This window comes from Crocodylus porosus, unplaced genomic scaffold (assembly GCF_001723895.1).
Source record: "Crocodylus porosus isolate Cpor-Errol unplaced genomic scaffold, CroPor_comp1, whole genome shotgun sequence".
NCBI classification, from domain to species: Eukaryota; Metazoa; Chordata; order Crocodylia; family Crocodylidae; genus Crocodylus; species Crocodylus porosus.
Window position 1 is genome coordinate 138,701,130 of NW_017728931.1, and position 24,360 is coordinate 138,725,489.

The window sequence follows — 24,360 nt, forward strand, 5'->3', positions numbered from 1 at the left end:
GAGGGATGTGGACAGCATGGAGAGGGTCCAGAGGAGGCCACTCGCATGATCATGAGGCAGCAGGGCAGGTCCCACGAGAAGAGGCTACAGGACCTGGATTTGATGGCCATCTATAAACTGGCCAAGGGACACCAGCAGGCAATGGGAGAGTACCTGTTCCCCCGAGCACTACTGGAAGTAACAAGGAATAGTGGCCATAAGTTGACCGAGAGTAAGTTAAGGCTAGACATCAGGAAGCGCTACTTCACGGTCAGGGCAGCTAGGATCTGGAACCAACTTTCAAGCAAAGTGGTGCTCACTCCTACCCTGGGGGTCTTCAAGAGGAGGCTGGATGAACACCTTGCCAGTGTCGTTTGACCCCAGCACTCTTTCCTGCCATGGCAGAGGGCCGGACTTGATGATCTGCTCAGGTCCCTTCTGACCCAACCAAGTCTGAAACTATGAAACTATGATCTGTATGGCCCTCTACCCAGGACCTCTTGTGCATATATTGACAACATTTTATAGATGCAGGATATTGGCTGCCCTGGTTCCCTTGCTTTACCTGTGGTTAGGGTGTTAGGCCCATGTTGCACCAGGGTTAAGGGCAGTCTTACCTAGAGTTTAAATTGTGGTTGTATAGGATGGTTTGGATAGGGATAATCCTGCCTCAGGCAGGGAGCTGAACTAGATGACCTCTGGAGGTCCCTGCCAGCCCGATTTCTCTATGACTTCTCTATAACTCTACTCCATCACTCACTCCCCCCTTCTCTCAACCCAGCTCTCAGCTTTGTACTTTGTTGTATACTTAGATATTTAATTCCCTACTTTTCTGCCAAGGCATCCTGTTAGGGTGAATATATTTGGATCTTGGGGAGCACTGGGTGTGCAGCTAAATAAAGGCTTTTTCCTGTATCTCAGCAAAATCTGCTGGTCACAAGGGAGGATGATACAGATTCATAGATGTTAGGGTCGGAAGGGACCTCAATAGATCATCAAGTCTGGCCCCCTGCATAGGCAGGAAAGAGTGCTGGGTTCAGATGACCCCAGCCAGATGCCTATCTAACCTCCTCTTGAAGACCATATATTAAAAGTAACTTTGCAAATGCTTAAGCAAGCAGTTTCCTAACAAACGGGATAGTGTGGAAGATGCATGTTTTATTGTGTATGGACTGGATACAGACCAATGGCTATCGTTAGGAGATAAAGCATAAGTATGGCCTTGGAGATGGTGCTGAAATCAGCAAAGAACCAGAAAGAACCAGCAAGAAACCACAATTGACCGGGAAAAGACAGGGTCAAAGTCTTAGGCATGCACTCTTAGCAGAGAAGCATGTAGATGAATGAAAGGCATAGGCTAATGAAGCAAACAGTTTGTTGGTTTTTTGGAACCTGGTGCCAGGCAGGCCTGCCATTCAAATACCTACCTTTTGGGGACCTCTGGCTAATGAGTAACAGGATCCATAAGCAACTGGATCGTCGTCTCCTAAGTTGTTGGGTGCCGCATGGAGTCGGGGTCTAACACATCCCTCTTCAGGGGTATCTTCCTTAAGAAATGTTTATGTGCAGTAAGTCCTATAGTGGCACATTGAGACATGTGCGTTACACATTATACCACTAAATATGAAATGGATTATCCCTCCAACCTATCCTTTTCTTCTTGGTGCTATAAGATACCTCAATGACTGGTTGTTTCAAAGTCCTACTATTATGTTGGCGTTTGTAACAATCCTGCAACTTGCAGGCAGGCAGGAATTCAGTATGGAATTGCTGTAAAGCACAGATACTTTCCAACTATTTTAAGATAGTGCTGGCTCAGTTTATAAAAAGGATTATATGACACCGTTGCCTTCAGTGGCAGGGGCAAGGACTCAGTGACCCAGGAGATCCTTTGCAATCCTATGTTGCTAACAACTTTATCACAGAATCATATTCTCATTGAAAGAAGCAGCTAATTAAAGTAAAATGACATCAATCCAAGACACTTATCAAGGGGACTCCAACTCCGTTGATAAAAAAAATAGTTTACACGTACATTAAACTTTTTACAAATTCATTAGTGTTCATCCCTTTAGGTTCGGTCTGATACCTACATTCAAAGCACTGCTGCACAAGCTCATAGGAGCTTCACACAAATCACATCAACAGCGCTTTTATTCTTCATTTGACACATGCTGAGACTCAGGCAGGTCATACCAATGAGATAATCCCAGAAATGCCCAGGAAAATAACATAGAAATTACTAGGTATGCTCTATAGGGGGGTTTTTTAAGCCAATGGTGTCTTTTCCCTTAGCAGTTAGACAAGAGTGTTGCAGAGTTGTTTCTGTTAGGTGAGAAATCAAAAGTTGAAACCAGGTCCATTTTTGGAGTACCAGTAATTTTATTTGTTTACACACATATACATGAAGCCACATTTCCTTGAACACAGTAGAAACAAGTTCAGATAGCCACAATCTCTTCCTCTAGCAAGCTCTGGGCCCACGGTAGAAACAAGTTCAGATATCCTCAATCTCTTCCTCTAGCAAGCTCTGGGCCCAAGCAGTCCTGTCTCTTTGCAGCCTCTTGGGGTCATGCTCACAAATCCACTAGCTTTTCTTTCTCCATCTAACACAGGCTGCCGACCACTATCCTTGCCCCTGCATTCACAGCCAGAGAATCCCTCCTTCCATTTAGTTTGGTTGTGATCTGCCATGTGCCCTGGGCACATATCTGCCATGCACCTCGCTTGGGTCTCACTGGATTTAATACATGAAGGGGCTTGATTGCTTAAGTAAGGTGAATCAGTTGATTTTCTGTTGCTGCAGAAGCAGTTGATTCTCTTTTTTCTGTTGCTGCAGAGAGCAGGATACAGACAAATGGCTTGAAGTTGTCCCAGTGTAGGTGTAGAAGGGGTATCAGGAAAAAAACTCTTCACTATGAGAACAGTGAGAGAGTGGAATAGGGAAGTTATGGGATCTCTGCCATGGGGGCTTTACAAGAGGAGGTTGGATAAGCACTGATTGGGCTGGTCTTGGAGTAGCTATGCATGGCGTGCTCTGTAAAGTTAGCAACCCAGGAGCCTCTCCCCCACGAACACGGATTGCCAGTAGATAATGAGAAGAGCTCTGTAGCCTAAAGCAGGTGGATGTTGAGGATGACCACACTCAGCAGCAAGAGAATGAAGCAGAGGTCCACAACTGGCTTAATTATGAAAGTTTAAAGGAGTTTGGATGAAATTGTGGAGGGGATACAGAAAGGGGAGTTCTGGCTGTCCAGTCAGAGCATGTGATGTGTGGAGTTGTGCTTACTGTCCCCAGAATGGAGGGTGTTTAGTATTTCCTTTGCTTCCAGGTTTCAAGATGGAGCCTATTACATTTATGGAAAGGGTAGTCCAATTGGATAGGGGTCTGGGTGTAGTAATCTGAGCGTGTTGTAGGTAGATTTGAATATATGGTATCCTCATGGCGGGGCTGAAAGGAAGCTCATTCTCCATTGCGGGGCACCTGGAAATCCTATACTTCAGAGTTTGTGGCAGTCACCAATGGGGGCAGGTTCATATGTCTTACACAGTCATAACCCGGCAGCTGAGTGCAGCAAGGATAACACGTAAATATAAAAATTGAAGACAGCTTTGTAGATTCAGCAGCTGATCAATGGAAGACTAAGAGATGTTTCTCCTACCACGGCTGAGTCACAGACTTTGTAGGGACAGAAGTTTTCCTTCTCCACCAGAAACTGAGATAACTAGTCAGCTATGAAACCTGGACTGAAATGCAAAGTAAAAGGAGCTTTGTCCTGTGTTTGCTGACATGTCTGGAAAAGAAAATAATGATGCTGCAATTGTTTTCAAGCTATATAGTTCTCCAAGAACATTTTAGGCCAGTGAGAGACCAGCCTTTTTGGTAGGCATGCTACAAGGTAAGCTTCCCCGAGTGCTGCTCCAATCCCATTTCCCTGCCTGATCCACTGCTCTTTTTTCTTCTCTCTGCCCTATCTATCACTGGGCACGTATACATGAGACACTTACTGCACATTAGCCTAATAACACTGCACAGTAGCACATTGCAGCACAAACCGTGCTAATAGCCTACTGTGCAGTGTTATTAGGCTAATGTGCAGTAAGTGTCAGTAAATAACCATGCGCCAGTGTTACTGCGCAGTAACTCACATTTAGTTAGTACTTTATTAAGCAACTACTAAACTAAATGAGCAGTATCTAAGGCACATTAATGAACATGTAGACATGCCCACTGTGTTCCTTACTCCCCTGCCATATGCCCCACACAAAGGCTGCCCATGCCACTTGCGGCACACATGCCACAGGATGGTCAACCCTGTTTTAAGCCATACTTTGAAGACGGAAACAATCAGCTCTGGAAATAAGATCCAAGGAGGAAAAAGCATTTATGTGCAGGAGCTAAGGTACCCAAGTGGAACTTATTGAAATAGCATCTACGGGCATGGTTTATTCTGAATGTTGTCTTGTTTTCAACTGTTTGAGTTTTCTGAAAATTACAACACCAGAAGGTGCAAACAGGAACACGGGAAGGTCCTGGGATCTGCTTAGCAAATTCCACCTCTTCAACCAGGTCCGTAATTGTTTCTAAATCAAAGAACCTAACCAATGGCGGCCCTTAATATTTTCCAGCATAACTAACCCCCATCTCTTCTCTGCCTCATGTCCCAATAGTTTAACACATTGACACCAAGGATATCTCATCCCTCAGATAGAAAGAAATGAAATAATGATGTTGGGGTCAAAGGGAAAAAATGCAGCACTGGATCTCGCCCTGCTTTGAGCAGGGGGTTGGACTAGATGACCTCCTATGGTCCCTTCCAGCCCTCATTTTCTATGATTTTATGATGCTGGAGAGCGAGGGACCCTGGTACTGAGGGTTGGGAAGAAAGAAAATGAGGCAGTACAGAGAATCCCTGCAGGAGGAGAAGGGACAACCCTGGACAGAGGGAAGGGTAGAAGGGGCTGGCAGAGTCCCTGGCACTGGGAGGGTGGGACCCCTAAAGATGGGGTAGGAGTGTGGTTTTGAGGGGGAAATAGAGAGCTGCAAGAATCCCTTGGTGCATACAGTGAGCTTGGTTGCCAGATACTATAAAGTATGCAGCTTCATCACACTTTATCCATTTAGGCCAAATGCTTTCCTGCCAGATGTCTACCTCAGGCTGGTACTTTTTTCTTTTGGTGGAAGTGGTGGGGGAGATGGAAATTTCAGTTAAAACAGTTCAGCCATTTCCAAGAATGATAGGAGGGAAATGTATATAGGCTGTTTTGCCCATGTTAAAACAGATTAAAAGAAAACTCTGGTGACCTTTGCGTTGAGATGCTCCAACTCTCCTGTGCTAGGAGGTACTGAGCCAAGTGACTGCCCCAGAAGAGACTGGTCTTGGCTGTAGTGTTGCTGCTCATCCAGGCACCACTTCTTATCCTGTTCACTTAAATCTGTTAAATGCATTTAGTTATAGGTTTGCTCATGGTCCCTTCAGTGCATTGGTAAAGAAAAGCAAAACTTGAAAAGGGAATTCAATACTTAGCTGCAAAATTCAACTCTGCCTTCATCATGGGGCCATTGTCTTGTTCAGAAATTACTCAGAACCAAGGAGTCAGACAAGTCTGTTTGTTTTGGGGTCTGACATCTAATTCCTCGGCACGTGAAAAACGAACTTCTGAACACAGCAGGTTCCAAATGGCTTATGCCAGAGGACCTAAAAGGTACAGTGGCCCACGTCTTGCTCCCCCAGCCCAACAGAACCATAATGAAAGCTCCCCATTAGTATTAACACAAGACAGACTTTCAAGCAGCCTGCTCATGCTAACAGTGTTCGATTGTTCTGGGAGATGCCCTCGAAGTTACACTCCATTCAGCTGAAGAGTGACTCATATCCAAATGATGAGATATGGAGGACCACATTAAGAAAGCTGGTTTACGAACTATTTGGCACAGGGCGCGAACTATCTGACGTTTATCTCTGTCATCTCGAGTGATCAGCCTGCTTGCTTTTAGGTTACAGCACCATAAGCTAAACAAAAGAGCGTCTTATGTAAAATTCAGTACTGCTTAGTTTTATTTCAAATGGAAACGTCAATGGAACAATTTAATTGGAAGATCTGGATGCATATTGCTCCTCTCTTTTCTATCAAACAACAATAGGTTGCATACACCTTGCTGGGGTCGTTTGACCCCGGTACTCTTTCCTGCCATGGCAGGAGGTCAGACTCGATGATCTGCTCAGGTCCCTTCCAACCCAACCAACTATGAAACTATGAAACTAGACTGTGACATTTAAGTAGCTCTAGTACTTAAGCAGCCAGGGTGTTTTTTCATGCTAAAGGTGACTGGGAAAAGTGCAGTGTTCCAATGAAAATACATTGCATCCTACAGACATCAGAGCCAAGGAGTCTGACAAAAGCCTATTTCATTCAGTGCCTGAGTCCCAAACAATGAGTATTGTGTAACATGAGCCTTTATTTAACACATCTGGTCCTAAGTGGCTCTTGCAGGAAACCCAGAGGTGGATTAAGATTTATCGGGCCCCTGGGCAAACACAAAATTGGGGGACCCCTCTAGAGGTGCACCAATACATCAGTCTTATATTGGAGCTGCACTGATAAAAGGAAAATTAACATTATCAGCTATCGGGTTTTTTTGGCCTGTGCAGCAGATTAATGTCACCGATAAATGCTGCACGCACACAGCCCAGAATGCAGCCAGGCAGCTTGGAGAGCAGCGTCCTGCCAGTAAGTCTGTTGTGGAGAAGGGGCGTGGGGAAGAGAAGGGGTGTAGGGGGGGAGATGGAGGCCTCCACAGTGAAGGAGGGAGTGGGGCAGGGCAGGGGCATGTGCTGCCCAGCCAGGGTGGCGAATGCAACCCTGGGGTGGGAAATGGGAGGCAGCTGCAGGCAGCTCATCCAAGGGACACATGGGAGTGGGAAGAGGGGTGGCTCCCCATCGTTGCCCGCACCCTCAGGGCAGGCATGGGGTTACGTGCACCCTGGATTTTTGCACAGGCAGAGCCAGGCTGCCTGCTGCGGGCTCCAGGGCCAGTGGCTGCACTGGCTTCTTCCCGGCAGGCGTGCTGGGCAAGGGCTGGGCTTGGGGTAGGCTCAGCTGTGCAGGGCAGGTGGCAGCAGTGGCAGTGATGGGAGTGGTGACTATGGGGTGGCTACAGGAAATTTTGGGGTGGCTACAGCCCTGCCCCCACCCAGCGCTGCCCCTGCTTGGGGCACTCCATGCGGTGCTCCAAAGGGAAAGGCAGCAGAGCAGGGGAGACTTGGGGGGCTGTAGCCACCCCAAAATTTCCTCACCAGGAAGAGGCTGGTGCAGCCCTTGGCCCTGAGCCCACAGCAGGAAGCCCACCTTACCTCCACACACAAATCTGGGCGGGCACATACCCCCCCTGCCTCCCCCAGGGATATGTTCAATGGTAGGGAGCTTCCCCCCTCTCCCCACCCCCACCTTCTCCCCAGATGAGCCGCCCATAGCTCCATCCTGCTCCCAGCCCCAGGGTTGCAATTCTGGATGGGCAGCACCTGTCCCTGCCCCCACCCCAGCCCCAGCCCCTCCCTCACCATGGGGACCTCGATATGTCCTCTACCATTCCCCGTCCATCCCACAGACTTACCTGTAGGGCCCTGGCTGTCCACTGTGCTCCTGGCCATATGCATGGCAGCACCTTTAATTTTGCAGACTCCATGCACACCCTCCTGATTACTGGGGGGGAGGGGGGCTGCATTTGAAGCTTGCTCCTCGGCTGGGAAGTAAAAGCCACAACTTTAAACTTGTCACCATTTTTGTTTGCCCACTGCTGATTAGCTCAGTGGTCCTGCTGGCCCTGCGGCTTGCTGCCCACTGGCAAGGAAATAAAAATGGCATTGGGTTTAAAACCATGGTTTTTGCTTCCCTGCCAAGGAGCTAGCCACAACCAGGGCCAGCTTCTTCAGAACAGGCAGCACCCTGACTTAGATCTGACAGACCTGAAGACAACAGGTTTAAAAAGCAGCCTTTTTCTACAGCCCTCAGCAAATATACTAACTCCCCACCTCCCCAAACTCCCTAATTTTTATTATTCCAGATGGTGAAATGGCACCAGATGCCATCTATAAACCTCTAAGGAAAGTCTCTCTTTCTCACTCTCTCTCTCTCTGTAGGAGGAGTAACTGTCAGTTAAGATAAGGAAAGATCTCCGATACGATAAATAAATGCTTGTTAGCCACTCTGTCTTTTTATCTTTGTGTGTGGTTGCCTTCTTCCAGGCCCCAGCTGTTGAAGCTCTGAGCACAGCTAAGTTGGATATTTCCTTCTTACGATTCCTAGCATAAGATAAGGCTGAGGTGCCATTAATTTTTCATGCCTGTTGGGCCTTTGAGGTGTAAGTCAGTCAGCCTCATCCAGAGGCAAACTTCCAGGCTCCCAGCACCTTGGAGAACATTCACCTTCCGTTGAATTCAACTTCCTTTATGGGAAGGAAGCAAAGAGTTCCTCAACAGGAAGGGGTGCCCCAAATTTTGTTGAGAAGCCGGGACCAGAGGAAAAATGAAGTTATTGAAACATTACTCCTAATTCTCAGGAGATGTGGATGAGTGAATATGAGCTGTTACTAAAGAAATCCCACCATCCAACTTCCTGCTCTTAAGAGACCAAAATGCTTAAGTCTCTATACTGAAGGAACAAAGAAAGCATGGGAGGCAGTTTCATAGGACCAGGAGATCAGTGGAGTCTTGCCAGACATGACTAAATGTGGGAGAACTCCTAAACAGGTGGCAAAGCCACGTAGTGTTTAAAGTTAGGACAATAAATAGCAAGGCATTATACACATCCAGAAGAAAATGCATTCCTCTTGTATTAGCACACATTCAAACGTTGCACCAGATGCTTATAAAGGGGCCCAGAAAATCTGACACGAACATCATGAAACCCAATGGGTAATAATGGGCATGCCTACACAAGACACTATGGCATGGTCGCGATGCGCTATGGCACCATAGCATCCATTGGCAACAACTGTGACATCGCTGCAACATCGCTGTAGCAATGCGCTCCCTTATTATAGCATGTTGCAACGGCAACATAACAGCCAAAAATAACCACGCATGGCTGGCATGGCACAGGGCAGGCTATTACTGCGCCATCTTTTAGTACTTCCAAACGGAAGTACTAAATGATGGCACAGTAACAAATGTGCCATATGGCCACGTGTAGACGTGCCCACTCTGAGTAAATCATCTGCCCCAGGACTGGTTCAAGAGAGGAAGATTAATCTTTTAGTAAATTAATCCTAACATAATGCCTCTATTAGTGGGTGGTTTGCCACTGGATCAGATTACCTAGAGCAGTTGTGGATACTCTATCACTGCAGTTTTCAAGTTCAGGTTGGACAAACACTTAGCTGGGATGGTTTAGACAGGGATGATCCTACTTAAGCAAGATCCAGAGGTCTTGCCTAGCCCTATTTTCCTTTGATTTTTTTGATTCTGCGGTTGCAGTTACCTCCTACAAAGGATTTTTAATTCTTGTTTGTACAAAAGCGTTTCTATTAGACAAAACACATCCAATCTGAACTTAAAATTTATAATGTCTGAGCATCTACCTAGGTAAGATGTTCAAATAAGTAGATACCCTCATCATTACAAAAAAATTGTACTTTCAGTTAAGAAGCCTTTAGTCAATGAAGTAAAATTTCATTCCTTTCATGCCCTCATTGACAGTCTTCAAGATTTTCATAGAGAAGACAGCATCACCCTTGGCGTGATCAAATCAGGATTGAACTAGAGGGCTAAAGAAAGGATTCCTTCACTGCATCCAGTTACAGAGACAGGGTAGGTCTAGCCTGGCCCAGGGCTGTGGTAGGGAGCACACAGTATTACTGTACAGTAACCAAAATTACTAAACATGCACATTTACTATGCAGTAAGTGAAATTACTGTGCAGTACAGATATGCATCTACACATGCATACCTGTACTGTGCAGTAAATATAGTCCCAAGTCAGTCCATGCACACTGTGTAACTGCCCAGTAAGGCACCTCTACATGTGTTACTGTGTAGTATCTAACTAGATGTAAATTTGATACCTGCATAATGCAGGTATCAAATTTATGCTCAAGTCAGGATAACTCACCATATTTATTGCACAGTATGGGTGTGCACATGTAGATGCGTGCCTGTGCTGCACAGTAATTTCGGTTACTGTGCAGTAAATGTGCATGTTTAGTTGCGCCCAGAGTGGAGGAACAAGCCACTTGGAAACCAACCTGAGAAGTCAGCTATTTGAGTGATTTCCCACGTTTCGTAGCAAGCCACTGAGCATGTTGGGGGAAAAGGGGGAGGAATCTAGGGTTTTTAAAACAAAATTCACCTCCCTTGCAGAAGGGAACAGGGACAGGCATGAGGAGCAACAGAGCTGGTGGAAAGCTACCTTAGATAAAAGCATCAGAGATATGAAGGGGTCCCACTTTTTGTACAGGAATGACTGGAAGAGACTCCCAGGATGTCACGCAGCACAGCAGCAAGATGCGGGAGAAAACTGTCTATTTTGAGCCCAGTTGTTGCTGAGGATACTCCACCTTTTGAGACTGTGTGCTCTGAGGTTTGTTCTGTTTTGTTCTGTGGCAACTGTAGTAAAGACCCTGGGTTAAAAACACACTTTTATAGAAACTCTTTTCTCACAGGGGACAGAAACCGTCCTCACACCTGGCTTTGGCTGTGTCATACTTTCCTCTCCTCTCAGAACTGTACCAAAAGAAAACGCGGCCTTTCTTCAGAGCGGGTTGAGCTCCTGGCTGTCTTTTGCTACAGGTGAAAGTAAGAAGGCAGCCGCTCATGCAAACTTTTGCAATGTCCCACCACTTGAGGGCTCTGTTGCTTCCACTATCACAGCGATATAGGACAATATAGATCAATATACGATATATCCTGTGCAATCCCGGGCTCTGATCGTTCTGTCCCATGTCTCCCCTGTGGCTTCTTGGAAGATCCTCAAAGCAAGAAAGCAGGTGATGGGAGTTCCCAGCTCACTTGCCAGAATCCACGTCCATCCATTTCGAATGGGGCAAAGATCTCCAGGATCACAGGAAAGCTGTGCTAGGAGCTGGTACAGCTGGAGAAGAGGACTGGAGCAGTGTAAAAGAAGAGACATGCAGCCCCTACCAGAGTCTGCCTCTGCAGTAAACCCAAGATGTCCTGTTTTCAGAGTCTCTCGGGATGAGCTGACAGGTAAAGCGGGGAATCTGCAACGGTGCTAGCAATGAGGAAAATACCGAAGGACTTCAGGAGAGGTTCTTTGGTCTCTGGCCATGACTTAGATCACTCATTCCCTGGAGTTAAAACAGCATCTGGCCAGAGAGATGTGAGAGCCGAGGTTGGATGTAAAAATAATAATAATTCTTTTTTCTCAATGGTGTCTCTATGAGGCTTTTCCTCATTGCAATCAAATGCATTTTTCCTTCAGCACAGATGTGATCAGCCTACATGAGCATAGATTCCTCAGCCTTTGGGTAAATGCTCAAAATCGCCGAGGTCATTTCGGGATGTTAACACACACTCCTAAAGCTGCTCTTGTTGCTCTTCGGCTAGGAAGTGAATAATACTCAAACGCTTCTAGGTGTGTCCTCAAGCCACGCTCATCACTGTCCTGTGTGGGAGCCAGATCCACATACGAACTTTGGCATAGCAATGCTTGGCATTGCTGCATCTTGTAGGTCCCTGCCCTGGAAACCACGGCCCCGCTTTAGGTACCCCAGTTCCCTGCACAGTGCATGGGGGCAGCTGGGCACTGCAGAATGAGATTCATCAGAGGCAGCAATTTACTGGAGGAAGAGCAGCAGGGAAATTCCTAAGCCAGTCAATAAGAGGAGTATGTCTGAAAGCCCACCCCTCTCTGGGATTTTTAGGTACCTTCCTGCAGTACTGGGTTGGATGCCCACGTAAGACCAAGGTCCATTGACCAAATTCCCCTCCAACACTTAGGCACTTACAGGCAGGGACAAGGCTGGTGCTTCCCATCTTTCATATAACAAGCTAGTGAGTGGAGCACTCACCCGGGGGATGACCTCCCAGGAAGGTGCCCCAGCCACCAGACTAGGGGGAGTCAAGTCTGGGATAGAGGCCCAGTCTACTCTTTCTGAAGCTGTACTGCTGAGCAGGAAAAAACACAAGATTCATGGACACCCAGATAGAGAAAGAGAGAGTGCAATGCTGAGCATGGCTCTAGCCCAAGGATAAAAAGGGCAGCTTGGAGTCCAATCCCACAGGACTGTTTATATATTTTATCCATTGCCCGTTGTCTGGTAAATAGAAAAGCAGGCACATGAGGAGGAGCCATGAAACTAGAGCCAGCAGGACCTAAGTCCTACTTGAGGTGCCCAAGTTCTCCCTTGCATCAAGACTTGAGCATCTTCCAGTCGTGAGTTGAGCAACAGGATCGCCCTGTTGCCCTGTGTTTGTTTGCTCAGCCTCTCCTTGCAGGAGACGTGTGTGGCATGGAGCATTTTGTAGGTAGGTAGTGCTTTAGGGTGTTATCAAAACATACAGACAGCTACCTCATCACCGAGCACGTGGGAGAGACGTCCAAACGGCATTTCTCCAGAAGGAGGATGCAGCAATGCAGGCCTTTGGAAAAGGATGAATGCAAGCAACAAGGAGGAGTTCTCATGGCCCTGCAAGCCACATGCAGGGAAAGCCAAGGAATAAAAGAAGAGACAAACTAAGAAAGCAGCAGAGTGTAAGAAAGCAGAGAAGCCTGGTCCTAACGGGGATAGCTGCAGGGACCAGGAGGTCTTATTCAAAAGTCCTGCCAAAAAGCAGCGCAGCATCACTAATCAGTCCCAGGGAACTTCCAAATCGGCTGATTTATACTCTTCCATCTGGGAGTGCTTCGGTGGAAAGTGGCCAGTGCCAGTTATTACAATTCAGTCTTGGAAGAGACATGTAGAGCAAGGGGCAGGCAGGTGTCTTCTACCTGCCATACCAGGCTTTACAAGCTCTGTTTGCTCTCCTTGCCATTACGTGTGGTTTTACCCATGACTGTTGTAGGGCCTTGGAATGTAAGTCCCTGATGGAGCAAAACCGTGCTTCTCTAAAGTCTGACAAACAACGATTTCTCACGCTATGTAGGAGCTGTCACGAAAAGGGATCTCTCTGCTGATGAATGCTATTATTTGGACATCTGGTCTACCTTGCATGCTTAATAGGAGAAGGCTTTTCTAGCACTATATTAAATAAATAACTGACCAAACTAGCCTGCTTTTTTAGGCAGGATAGGTGCTTAGCCAAGCTTTTTATAACTAATTGGCTGTTTTGCAAACTGTCTACTAAGGGTTTTTTCCCTCCCTCTCAACTAAATTATATGACTTGTGCATATCTTGTATTTTCCTGTTTTCTCGCTTAAGAAAGCCAGTGAGTTATCAGTAAGAATTATTTATATGCCTGGCTTTGTGGTACTTCTGGAATATTTTCCCTTTCAAGATAAGCACAAGTGAATGAGATGAAGTGATAGGAGAAGAAGTTGTAAACAAAAGGATTTTGCTGACCTTGCTGCATTTTGAATAGCTTCAGTGTGGATAATATAGGCCTGATGTCACTGACTGCTTGTAGTCTTTGATAGTCCTAAATAATAAATTAGCTGGTATGTGCTGGAGTGGTCTTGTGAGATATTATTAGTACATTAATTAATTGTTAGCTAGTCCATCCCATGATGGTAGCTCTGTGTTATCCACAACTACATTTCACCAGACTGCCACAGGCTCTCCTTGGCAATGAGGGTGAGAAGGTTGACCATAATTATGTTTCATTACAGAAACTTGTGTCAGTAGATGCCAAAGTTGACTATTAGGGGAACATTTAAAATGTGTCACAGACATTTCTCAGTCATACTTTGTATTGGGGATTCATTTACAAACCGTTAGTAAAAGACCAGTTGATGTTATAACAGTGTGACAGAAAGGGGTTGGATGTGTTATAGATGGGTCTCGGTACATCAGTGGTACAGGTGGTCCTAAACAGCCTGTGACACCTTGGACTCTACAGTAGACTATAGCAATTGCTTAGCCAGTCATTAAAGGATCAACTGATCATTGATTCATTCTTTCTAACCATACAAAAATTGAATCTTACTGTGAACAATAACTAGGTTGACCATGTAGGCCAGGGACAGAAGTTACACATAAACTGGTTTAAGTGATCAGAAACTGGGTTAAACCTGTAACAGAACAGAAGTTCAGCACGCACACGCTACTTTCAAAATGGCCCAAACTGGCTTAAGATAAACCTGGTTGGGTGTAGTATCAGACTTAACTGATTTAGGTAAAACCAGTTTACAGAATTCTGTCCCAGACCCCTTCCTGGTTCAAGTTAACTCACAGTCCCCCAGCATCCCAGCATGCTTTGCAGCCCTGAGCTATGCTGTCTGCTCTAGTGGAATAGGGACTGCCTTGCCCTTCTCCTCCCTAGCCTGCTTCCTGCCTGAGTCCATCGGCCCAGTGGGATGGAGGGAAATGGGCACAGACCCCCAGACCCCCTATCCAGGGTCTACACAGCCCATGGGGAGAGGGAAAACCCCCGTTGTGCAGACTTTTTGACCCTCAGCAGACCTCCTGTCTTCCCCCTTCCCAGCTCCTGATTGCTCCAGTTTCTCCTCCAGGAGACAGGGAGAAGAAGTCCTCCTGGTTGGGTGCCTCCCATGCAGCCGGGCATGGGTGCACCATGGAGCCCCTACTTTGCGGGGCTTCCCATCACCCCAGCCCAGGGTCCTCAGCCCCAGGCAGCCCCAGGGAGCATACAGGAGTTCTGTCTCTCCCAAACCCCACAGCCGCTTGCCTTATCCCCTGCTAGTCTCAGGGGCAGACCTGGGCAGCCCCAGAAAGTGGAGGGAAAAGGGAAATCCTCCTGCCTCTCTGCAGCCAGTTTTGCTTGAGCTGCTGTGAGTCTGAGGCAAAACCTTTTGCAGAGGAGCAGAAGAATTTCCCTCTGCTCCCTGGGGCTACCCCTGGGCCTTGCAGCAAATAAGGCAAGCAGATCTGGGGTGCGGGAGGGGAAGATTGCCCTCAGCATCCTGGGGCTACCCCTGGGCCTTGCAGCAAATAAGGCAAGCAGGTCTGGGGTGCGGGAGGGGAAGATTGCCCTCAGCTCCCTGGGGCTGCCCGGGGCTGGGGGAATCTGGGCTGGGGTGGGGGGAAGCCCCCTAAGGCAGGGGCTCCCCGGTGCCTCCATGCTGGGCTGCATGGGTGGGCACCCGGCTGGGAGGACTCCTTCTCCCTCCCTCCGGGGGCAGCAGCTGGGAAGGGGGAGAGGGAGTCCTGTTGCTGCCCAGGGCTGCCTGGGCTGGGGGACAAGGCAGGGAGCTACTAAAACCCCCTGCTGGGCAGGGGAAGGGGGTGGGGTTGAGGGGGCATGTACTGGGGAGACAATCCAGGATACTTGGCTGGGCTGGGAGACGTGCTGTAATGTCCAGCGCCTACTGGCTTGGGTCAGTGCAGGCCTCCCCCTGCCTTTCCCAATTGAAAACTGGTTATCAGTTCAACCTATGCAGTTTAGAGGATGCTGCCTAGACTGAATCGATTTGGCCTCGGGCTTTTTGACTGTCTGTACTTAGCTATGATGGAAATCCTGGAAATCTGGGACACCGTCTGGGAAATCCGGGACGCTACAACCCTCCCCGCCCAGGTGCTCTCACAAGTTGGCAGGGGCAGAGCTGCGTGCCTGCAAGGTGCTCTGCACCACTCCCACTCCCAATCAGACTGCACCCCATGCCCCTGCTCTTCCAGGACACCCGTTATAATGCTCCACAGCCAGCTGGTACCAGCTTCTGAAACCTGGGACTGTCCCTGCTAAACTGGGACATATGGTTACCCTACCTACAACCCATTTCTCTGTTGACTTCAGCATCTCTCCCTCATCCCCACTCACTTTGTAATAAGTTATTTTCATGTCGGCATTGCCAGGAGGGTGGAAAATACTCTAGGAATGGGAAAACACATCCCCTTTCCCAAACGACCAAGCCCATTTCAACTAATATTGATTCAGACTGAATCAAGGGAACTTTAGAAGGTCATCCTTCAGTTGTTAACATTAAAAAATAATCATATTTTCAAAGTGCCCCTTTTATCAGGAAAAAAACACCAGGGAAAAGCCAATAACAACTCCTGGAGCACTGTTTTCCTTATGATTGGAATAGATGGCACGAGAGAGGGACGCTCTGTTATCACACGCTGGAAAACCAGACACCACCCAAACACCGTCTTAGTGAGACAATGACATTTCTTTGGAGAGAGTTCGCTTTTCCAGTGTAGCTATTCAATGATATAGAAATTTTCCAGCCTGGGGTCCAGGGGTCCAACCCCTGCTGCTAAAATGTCACCCCCCTCTACTGACCCCAGAGTTGGAGAGAAACAGTGATGGTATCAATAACTGTCACATACTCTGAAGTGTCAAACCACTTCCTACCTACTACAGCAAAACTCTGTCTCGCAGAGCCTTAAGCATGATTTCCTGGATGAAAGTTAGTAATACCTGAACAGAGAGCAGCTTTATTCTCTCAGGCAGATCTAGCCAGCAAAACAATGATTTGCTGACCAGAGAGAAATGTCCTAGCTGAACCTTCAAAACACCTTCTTATTATGCGCTAATAAAGGGAGACATCACTGATTCACCCGGCAAAAAGCCTGTTACTCTTTGAAAACCCTCCTCCTCACCCTCGGTGCTACGGAGAAAAGACTTGAACAAGTTACATGGAGTGTGCCTTCCTTTTGATGTGGGTCATAATCGGTTCCATAGCGGGGACTGGAAGTGGAGCAGGTAAGAGACCATTGCTACTTTTGCTATTGCTTGGTTGGTCACGGGTGACTGATAGTCTCGCCACCTGATGATAGGGAAAAAGCAAATCGTTCAAGAACCTGCTGTTCTAAGGAGGTGAATAGAAAGAGCAGGGGTGCCCACAAACCAGCAGCTGGAGACGGTCCAGAGCAGGTGAAATCTTTTGAGTAATGTACAGCTCCTCTAACCCGTCGCTGGAATAGTAGGCAGATCAAAGGAATATTTGGCACACATCTAGCTTTAAAAGCTCTTAGGAAATTTTTTTCCATTTCACATGAGACTTTTGGAAAGCTAAACATAGAAATCAAAATGCCAATATCTCTGCAAGAGCATTTGATGGACCTGTTAGTAGTGAAATGGTATAATCCAGGTTTGCTACAGATGCCATTAATACAACATGCGCTCCTTCATGCCAGCATTTCTACCCATTCATTGTGGGATGAATCTTTCAGCCGCTGATGTAAGTTTACAGTGGGACTTCTAATGAGGGCAGGTGCATTAAGAAATTGGCTGAATGTGAGGAATAGGTCCGAAATATAATCCTATGTCCGAGTCTGAACTGGTTTGAATGCAAAAGTGCCTGTTCAATGCATGCAATATTTCCTTCCAGGGGTCTGAAGGACTCCAAAAGCCAGAGGTAGGAGCGAAGAAGATCATCTAGACTAGGACCTAGGGGAGCAATCTCAGATGAAATGGAGACATGGCTAAATGATCATGAAATTGTACTGGGACCACTGTGAGTGCATGGGATCACATGCAATGAAGCTAACTGCTTCCCTAGTCAGCTCAGACAAAACCACTCCCTCTCCAGGTGACTGTACCCCCATAAAGAGACTTGTGTTTTATTAAAAGAGACATCTTAATAGCAAAATGCAGTGCTACTGCTCCTGGCCTCTTTTTAAATGCTGTTTAAGACACCACCAATGTGAAATGTTCAGCAGGGGATATGTAAATGGGATGAGTTATGGAATGAGTCAAGTCCCGCATATAGCATTTTCTGTTTTACTGTGCCCTGGGACACAATTGCACAAGCTCTTGCTGACAGCACAGCATTTATCAGAAACATTTCTTAGATGGGTGGAAAAACTGAGGGGTGTCTAATAGTTGCACTTTGTACTGAATTCTGCAATTGGATTCTGCAATGAAGCTAAATATATGCCTAATTAACTTTCATTGATTTTTCCACACACATCTCTGCTGTGGGGCTACCCCTCTTTTCCACTTCTTGTACTTCTGATGAATTCCTAATTCACAGGCTCACAACATTTGTAACTTATTTGTGTGGTTCTCTTTATTTTCATCTGCTCTGGAATCTGAAATCTTGTTTTTTTACCAAAATATATGTCCCTTTGGGTTTGTTATTCTAGGGTTTTGCCTGTGAGGGCTATCACTGCTGGCTTTGTTGATTTTTTTTTTTCCTATGGGGAACATGTAATGGATAGCAAGGAGTCCTGCAATGAGATATAGCGATGTAAAAGGGGACGGTCAAATTCTGGGCCAAAATTGAAAACATCTCTACAGCGCTGTAGCAAGTTTGGGTGGGGGGGGTGAGTGGGGCAACTGCCCTGGGTGCCAGCTGGGGCAGGATGTGGGATGGAGGAGTCATTTTGCGGGGGGGAGGAGGAGGGAATGGGGGAAGGGCACTTCTGGGCAAGCATGAAGGGTGCGTGTGTGTGCGGTGAGGGTGGGCTGCCATTGTGGGCTCTGCCTCGGGTACCAAATTTCATTGCTACAGCACTGCACCTGTAATCACTGCGCCTCCACTATACCTGACACCCTATTTTCAGTCTCCCGGCTATCCTAGGTTTGCAGTTCAGCGGCATAACTTGGATTGTGTTATGCAGTTCATATATAGTAGCAGGTTTTCTAAGAAAACATATTGTCAATCATGAGTATCGCTGGACCATGAATGACAATAAGGATACTTAGCTCTTACACAGCACTTTTTATCTGTAGACACCCCAGTGAACATAAGAAGTGCCATACTAGGTCAGAGCAATGGTCCATTTAGGCCAGAGTCCTGTCTCTGACAGCAGCAGCAGTAGATGCTGTGGAGGAGGGAAATATGAGCAGGGCATGTCTAGTGTGATCCTTGTCATACCTTTCCTGGCATGCACTGTCATTGGTTTAGGGATCCCAGAAGTTGCATCCCTGACTGTTCAATTTAATCGTTACTAATGGATCTGTCCCCCAGACATTAGTCTAATCCCTTTTTAAACCTGTCCATTCTCTCTGCCTCTGCGACCTCCAATGGCAACAACGTCTATTAATTAACTAGCTGCTTTATAAAACATGGGCAAACACCATTTCCCTACTTTATATATAAGGCAAGTATGGTATGGAGACATCATTCAGTTATTTAAAGCTTCACTGCGTATCAGAGATTTTAAGAAACCCCCCTGATCCTAGACTCCTGGTTCAGTGGACCATATTTGTTCCCCCCCATATTATTTATTATTTGAATTATAGTAGACCATGAAGCCCTCATCATGACACTTTGTATAAGGTGCTATACAAACAAAGAACAAAAAGACGGTCTGTGCCCCAGAAAGTTTATAATCTCAGGGTTGATCTTGCAGAAATATATTTTATGAATACATGACTTAAGATGAGACGGGATTAAAATCAGAGTGAAAGAACTTGCTTTCAGATGCAGGGCACCATCTCTCCGTAGTTAGCATGGTAAGTCTGAATTTCTTGCATTTTCATTGAATTCTGTGATGGATTTAAATATACGCTCTCCTTCTGTGTGTGTGTTGGCGTACATCACTAGGGGCATCAGGATGCCATACAAGATGTTACCCATCAGATCCATGTTACTGTCAGTGAGCTCACTGGAGAACAAGGCACCTTATTTCAATCCTCTGGATGCCTAGTTGTAGAGGGCAAATGCTTACAGCTATGTCTGCCCCGCAAGACTGGACAGGCAGAAGATGCTACAGACCAGGACTCTCCAGGACCTACCCCCAGTTTGAGATAAGAGATTTGCTTTGCCCTGGTCTGTTATTTTCTCTCCTAGCACCCTTTTCCCTACCACCAATAACTCCAATAGACTTCCTCAGCCCCGGATCTACCAACATGACAGGGTCTCCTTCTCATCCCAGATGCTATGGTCTGTTGCCTCTGTGCAAGGTTTGTTGAACTTTCTCCCTCACCTCTCTCCTCTCCCCCTTCTAGCTCTACACTTGGAGGGAATATCTTTTCATTCTTGTTGTCCACATTTTTCCTCCCCTCCTACACACCCTTCCAACAATTCCTCCTTCCCAGCACCCTTCCTGCCTTACTCTCTGTGCCAGTGAATTCTCCTTGGTCTATCATGACCTATACAATTTTGTCACTACGGTCCTGTCTTTTATCATCTGCTTCTAGTGTGAGTCCACCACAGCTGGCAATCTGCTCCCTTCTATCCTTTATAAAATGCTATAACCTATATCAGATTACACAAATGGTTAGTACTAGAGAATAATGCCTATTCAGTCCCTAGCTTCTCTGTAGAGACCACTGACAAAGGATTTTATAGCGGTGACCGTTGTTGTAATGTCAGCGTAAGTCTGTCAATGCCCACTGCAGCGACATTTGAGTATCTGAGTTGGTCTAATAAAAGATATCGGATTAACCCAAAGATCCTTGTCTGACTATGTCCTCAGAGCAACGCAGCTACAACCTGCACTCCTCTGCAGCAACAGACATTTACTTTTTAAAACCAAAATGCTGGCATTCATAACTTTGCTATTATCAGCTAAGGTTGGCACATGTTCTCCTCAGTTTTCAATACCCCCCTATAGGCTGGGCACAAGTTTGTCAGAAAGTGATATTTCTCAAGAGATGACATTGTAAATCCCAGGAAAAGACAAAGCCGGGGAAGATTGTTCCAAAGATTTGCACTTGAATGCACACGCCCACAATCACTTTCCATCTCAGATCGGCCTTTTGTTTCTGGCAACGAAGCTGAACATATTCGGGTGAGACTGTGGTCAAGGCTGTTTGAAACTATGGATGGCACGCACTAGAGGAACGTTCTTGTCACACGTTACATTCAAAACCGTTGTGCTGCTGCCTTTGTCAATTCAGCAGCCAGCTTGAAGAGGTATGCTCTCCTTGGCTTTTGCACAATAGCAAGAAGGGCAGAATAAACCAAGAAGAACCAAATAAAACAAATTCTCACATTCTTTCATTGCGTCTTTCCCACATAGTTCCCTGCTTGAACAAGCTCCTCTGTATCAAATACTTCCCATCTCTTCTTCAACATCCCTTCCTAAGATCACTTTTACAGTCACTGGCCACTAGCCTGGCTGCCTGGGTGAGGACTGGAGTCAGAGACAGTATGGGTGGTGATGCTCAAAGAAGCAGAGTACAGGCATAGTACTTCCCATCCAGGGCTGCTCTGTGTTTGCATTCATTCCTGTGCTGGGTTCATTCATTTACATGGGACTTGTCTCAGTTAGACCATAACCTCCTTGAGGAAGGAACTTGGTTCTTATGAGATTCTTGTAACACCCTATCTATCTATCTATCTATCTATCTATCTATCTATCTATGTCTTTACCATACATGATGCTAAACCCAAACCGCAAATGTAACCACCCCCAAACTGAATATCTGTTCCTAAAACTTCACTTCTCACATCCCACTGCCACTTACAATGCTGGATAAGACACAAAGAGTATTCTATTCATAAAGCCCAAGCCAAAACAACTTGTTGCGGGGAATGAGGTGGGGAGCAAAGACAAAACAGACTTTCTACAAAGCTCCCTTTTTTTCTTCTATGCAAACTATTTAAGCAAAAGGGGTTAGAGTCTGAAGCAAGCTTATTACCATGTCAGTCCAGTAGATGGTACCAGTTCTTTCTCTTCATCCATTGTCAGGTTTAGTTGTAGGAGACCATGCTCGCAAGCTGATAATATCACAGAGATGGCATCAGACCTCTGGGTGGCATGAGCTTTAGGTAGCTTTGAAGGGAACTCTGGATTTTGACCCAGCCTTGAGGTCTTGCTGCCTCTTAAGAAAGGCTTTCCTCACTTCATCTCTGCTGCATTATCTTCTCCCATGGTTTCTGCCTCGGGTTTTAGGACTGCCAGCTTCCCGCCCCATCCCTTGATGTCCAGCTTGTACTTGGAAAACAGATTCTATTCTGCATCTGAGTTATAAACTTAGTGTCAGAGCCATGTAAAATCTGATGACACACACCTTCAAGAGAAAGGAAATTCTTAGTTTAGCGTACTATGGCATGACTCATAGTTTTGTCTTCACCTAATACTAAAAATACCCCATGTCAAATTTCCCCGTTCACCTATTCTGGACAAAAATATTTGGTCTGTATCCTTGTATAAAACCAGCCCTGTTACTATCAAATACTCAAAAACCACATTCTTATCAGATTTCTACCACTTATACATTTTGGAACAGCTTAATTGGATGGGAAACGTTGAAGGACAGTCCCACACGATGAAGGAAGTGATACTTAGCTGTCACTCTTTCCTCTGAGAATATGTCATTGTATTAGACCCTGAAGTAAACATCTTCCCAATGAAAAGTAAATTCACCATTAAAAAACCCCTGGCACTTATGCCAAAATAAAGGCTTTGGTTTCAATATCCTCCCGAATTTGGAACGTAGGTACATACGTTCTGCATACCCCAAATGCCTCATTAAACTGGTCCCAGTTGTTAGTGTTACCATAAACATTTCAGGTATTGCCATATTTCATCCTAGGTACATGAAGAAAAGACAATTATGCATTAGGAGGAAAACACATGCAACTCAGTGTACAACTCAGTACAACTGACTTTGTACAACTCAGTGAAGTTAGTAAAGGATTTGGGGATCCTTTTAAGTTAAATACCCTGTGACAATAAAGGTTGCATTCAGAGGTGTTCACTTCTGATCTTCCTCTGATGGTAGCACCCTTGATCTCCCCATCTCTTTTCTGGTGGCACACTGTGGTTTTTGAGGCTTAAAATTTGTTTGTGCTAAAGATTATAAGTTTGTTACAGAGCATTGAGGGGTGGGGATTGTGCCTTGTGGTGTGCTGGGTTTTGGTGGGGCAGAGTGGATGTTCTTGTGCATCCCTTTGGACTTTCCTTTATTCCCTCTGCCTGTAATTGCACAGGACTAGACCAGATTATTGACATAGTCCTTCCCAGTCCTATGTCCCAGCTGCAAACTTGTACCATAAACTGGTATAGGTGACAGGGATATTTTTCACAGAGCTCTTTACTAACTTGAAGGCTTGCCCGGCCAATTGTGACCAACTCTGGGTCTAAATCCTGTTCAACCCCCTACCAACTGAGAGGTAGTTTTAAACTATTGCAAACACCATTGCTTCCTACAGCAATCCTTGTATATAGAGATAGGCTGCACAACAGCAAAACAACAAAGCCAAAAGCAAACATGGGAGCCAGCTACAGTATAAAAGCTTAGCAAGGAAGTAATGATACATTGAAAGAAAGCAGCTATTTCAAGACACAGAGATGGGCCCGTTCTATAGTGGGATATTATCATTTTCAGTACAAATACACCATCTCATATATGAATTATATGGTGCATGCATATATAATATACACATACACACACACACACACATATATAATATACTCTAGATATGTGTGTGTGTGTGGGATGGTTTGGATAGGGATGACCATGCCAGGAGCCCCTAGTGCATGAGAGGGGCCAAGCAACCCAAATGAAAACATAGCAATGCCAAGAGCAATCTTCCTCCCTATCTTACTCGAACATGACTTGGGAGGGTTAAAAGGAGCACACAATTGAATTGTCACCCTCCTGCCTCTGAGTAGAGGGAAAACTTGCATTGAGCACTAGTCTAGTATTGCAAAAGCCAAAGCAATAAGTAGACTTGACATTCAAACCATGGCTTCCATTTATATGAATTGCATTAGTAGTAGTAATAGTAGTAGTAGTAGTAGTAGTAATAGAAATAGTAGTAGTATTTACATGGCAATATTGCGTGGGGTTTCTTTCATGCACAGACCGGACAAGCACAGATCCAGACAGCGTTTTCCCCAAAGAGCTTGCCATCAGAATATAAGGTAAGAACCAAGAGGAGGACATCAATGAGAAATATAAGAAAACAATATTAGTCAGCAGTAGGGACAGTGATCTCAACCCCCAAGCAGCCCAACCATTGTTAGGGGGGGTTTTTGTAGGCATCATAGCAAAGGACTGTTTCAAGGAGGGATCTGAAGGAGATTAATGAGCTAGCCTTGTAGGTGCAACCTGGGTAGTACACGAAGTATACCCCGCCTTCAGCTGAAGGGGTGTCAGCGGGTATGGGAATGCTGCAGGAGCTGGGCAGTTTAGCTGCAGGCCAGCTCACCTCCTATCCCTGCAAAACCAAAGCCAAGACCAGAACACCCAGTGATACTTAACTATTTACAGGTTTAATGATACAACACAACATAAAAGTTATAACCATAAACTTACATACAAATATTTCTCTAAATGCATATGCATATACATATACAGATAGATAGATATAGATATATAAATATATAGATATCTGTCTATAGATATCTATATAGATAGATAAAGATATATAGAGAAATCTATATATGTATAAATATAT

General features: G+C 45.8%; 1 protein-coding gene across 2 annotated transcripts in view; it reads left to right on the forward strand.

The window, feature by feature from the left end:
* The first annotated feature begins 16,466 nt into the window (after window positions 1–16,466).
* The window catches only part of LOC109315828, a 30,629-nt gene continuing 22,735 nt past the window's right edge, over window positions 16,467–24,360 (forward strand). For both annotated transcript variants that reach the window (XM_019543759.1, XM_019543760.1), the window contains exon 1: window positions 16,467–16,760. In XM_019543759.1, the coding sequence (XP_019399304.1) occupies window positions 16,694–16,760 (67 nt within the window). In that variant the 5' untranslated portion in view covers window positions 16,467–16,693. The remainder of the gene's footprint in view (window positions 16,761–24,360) is intronic.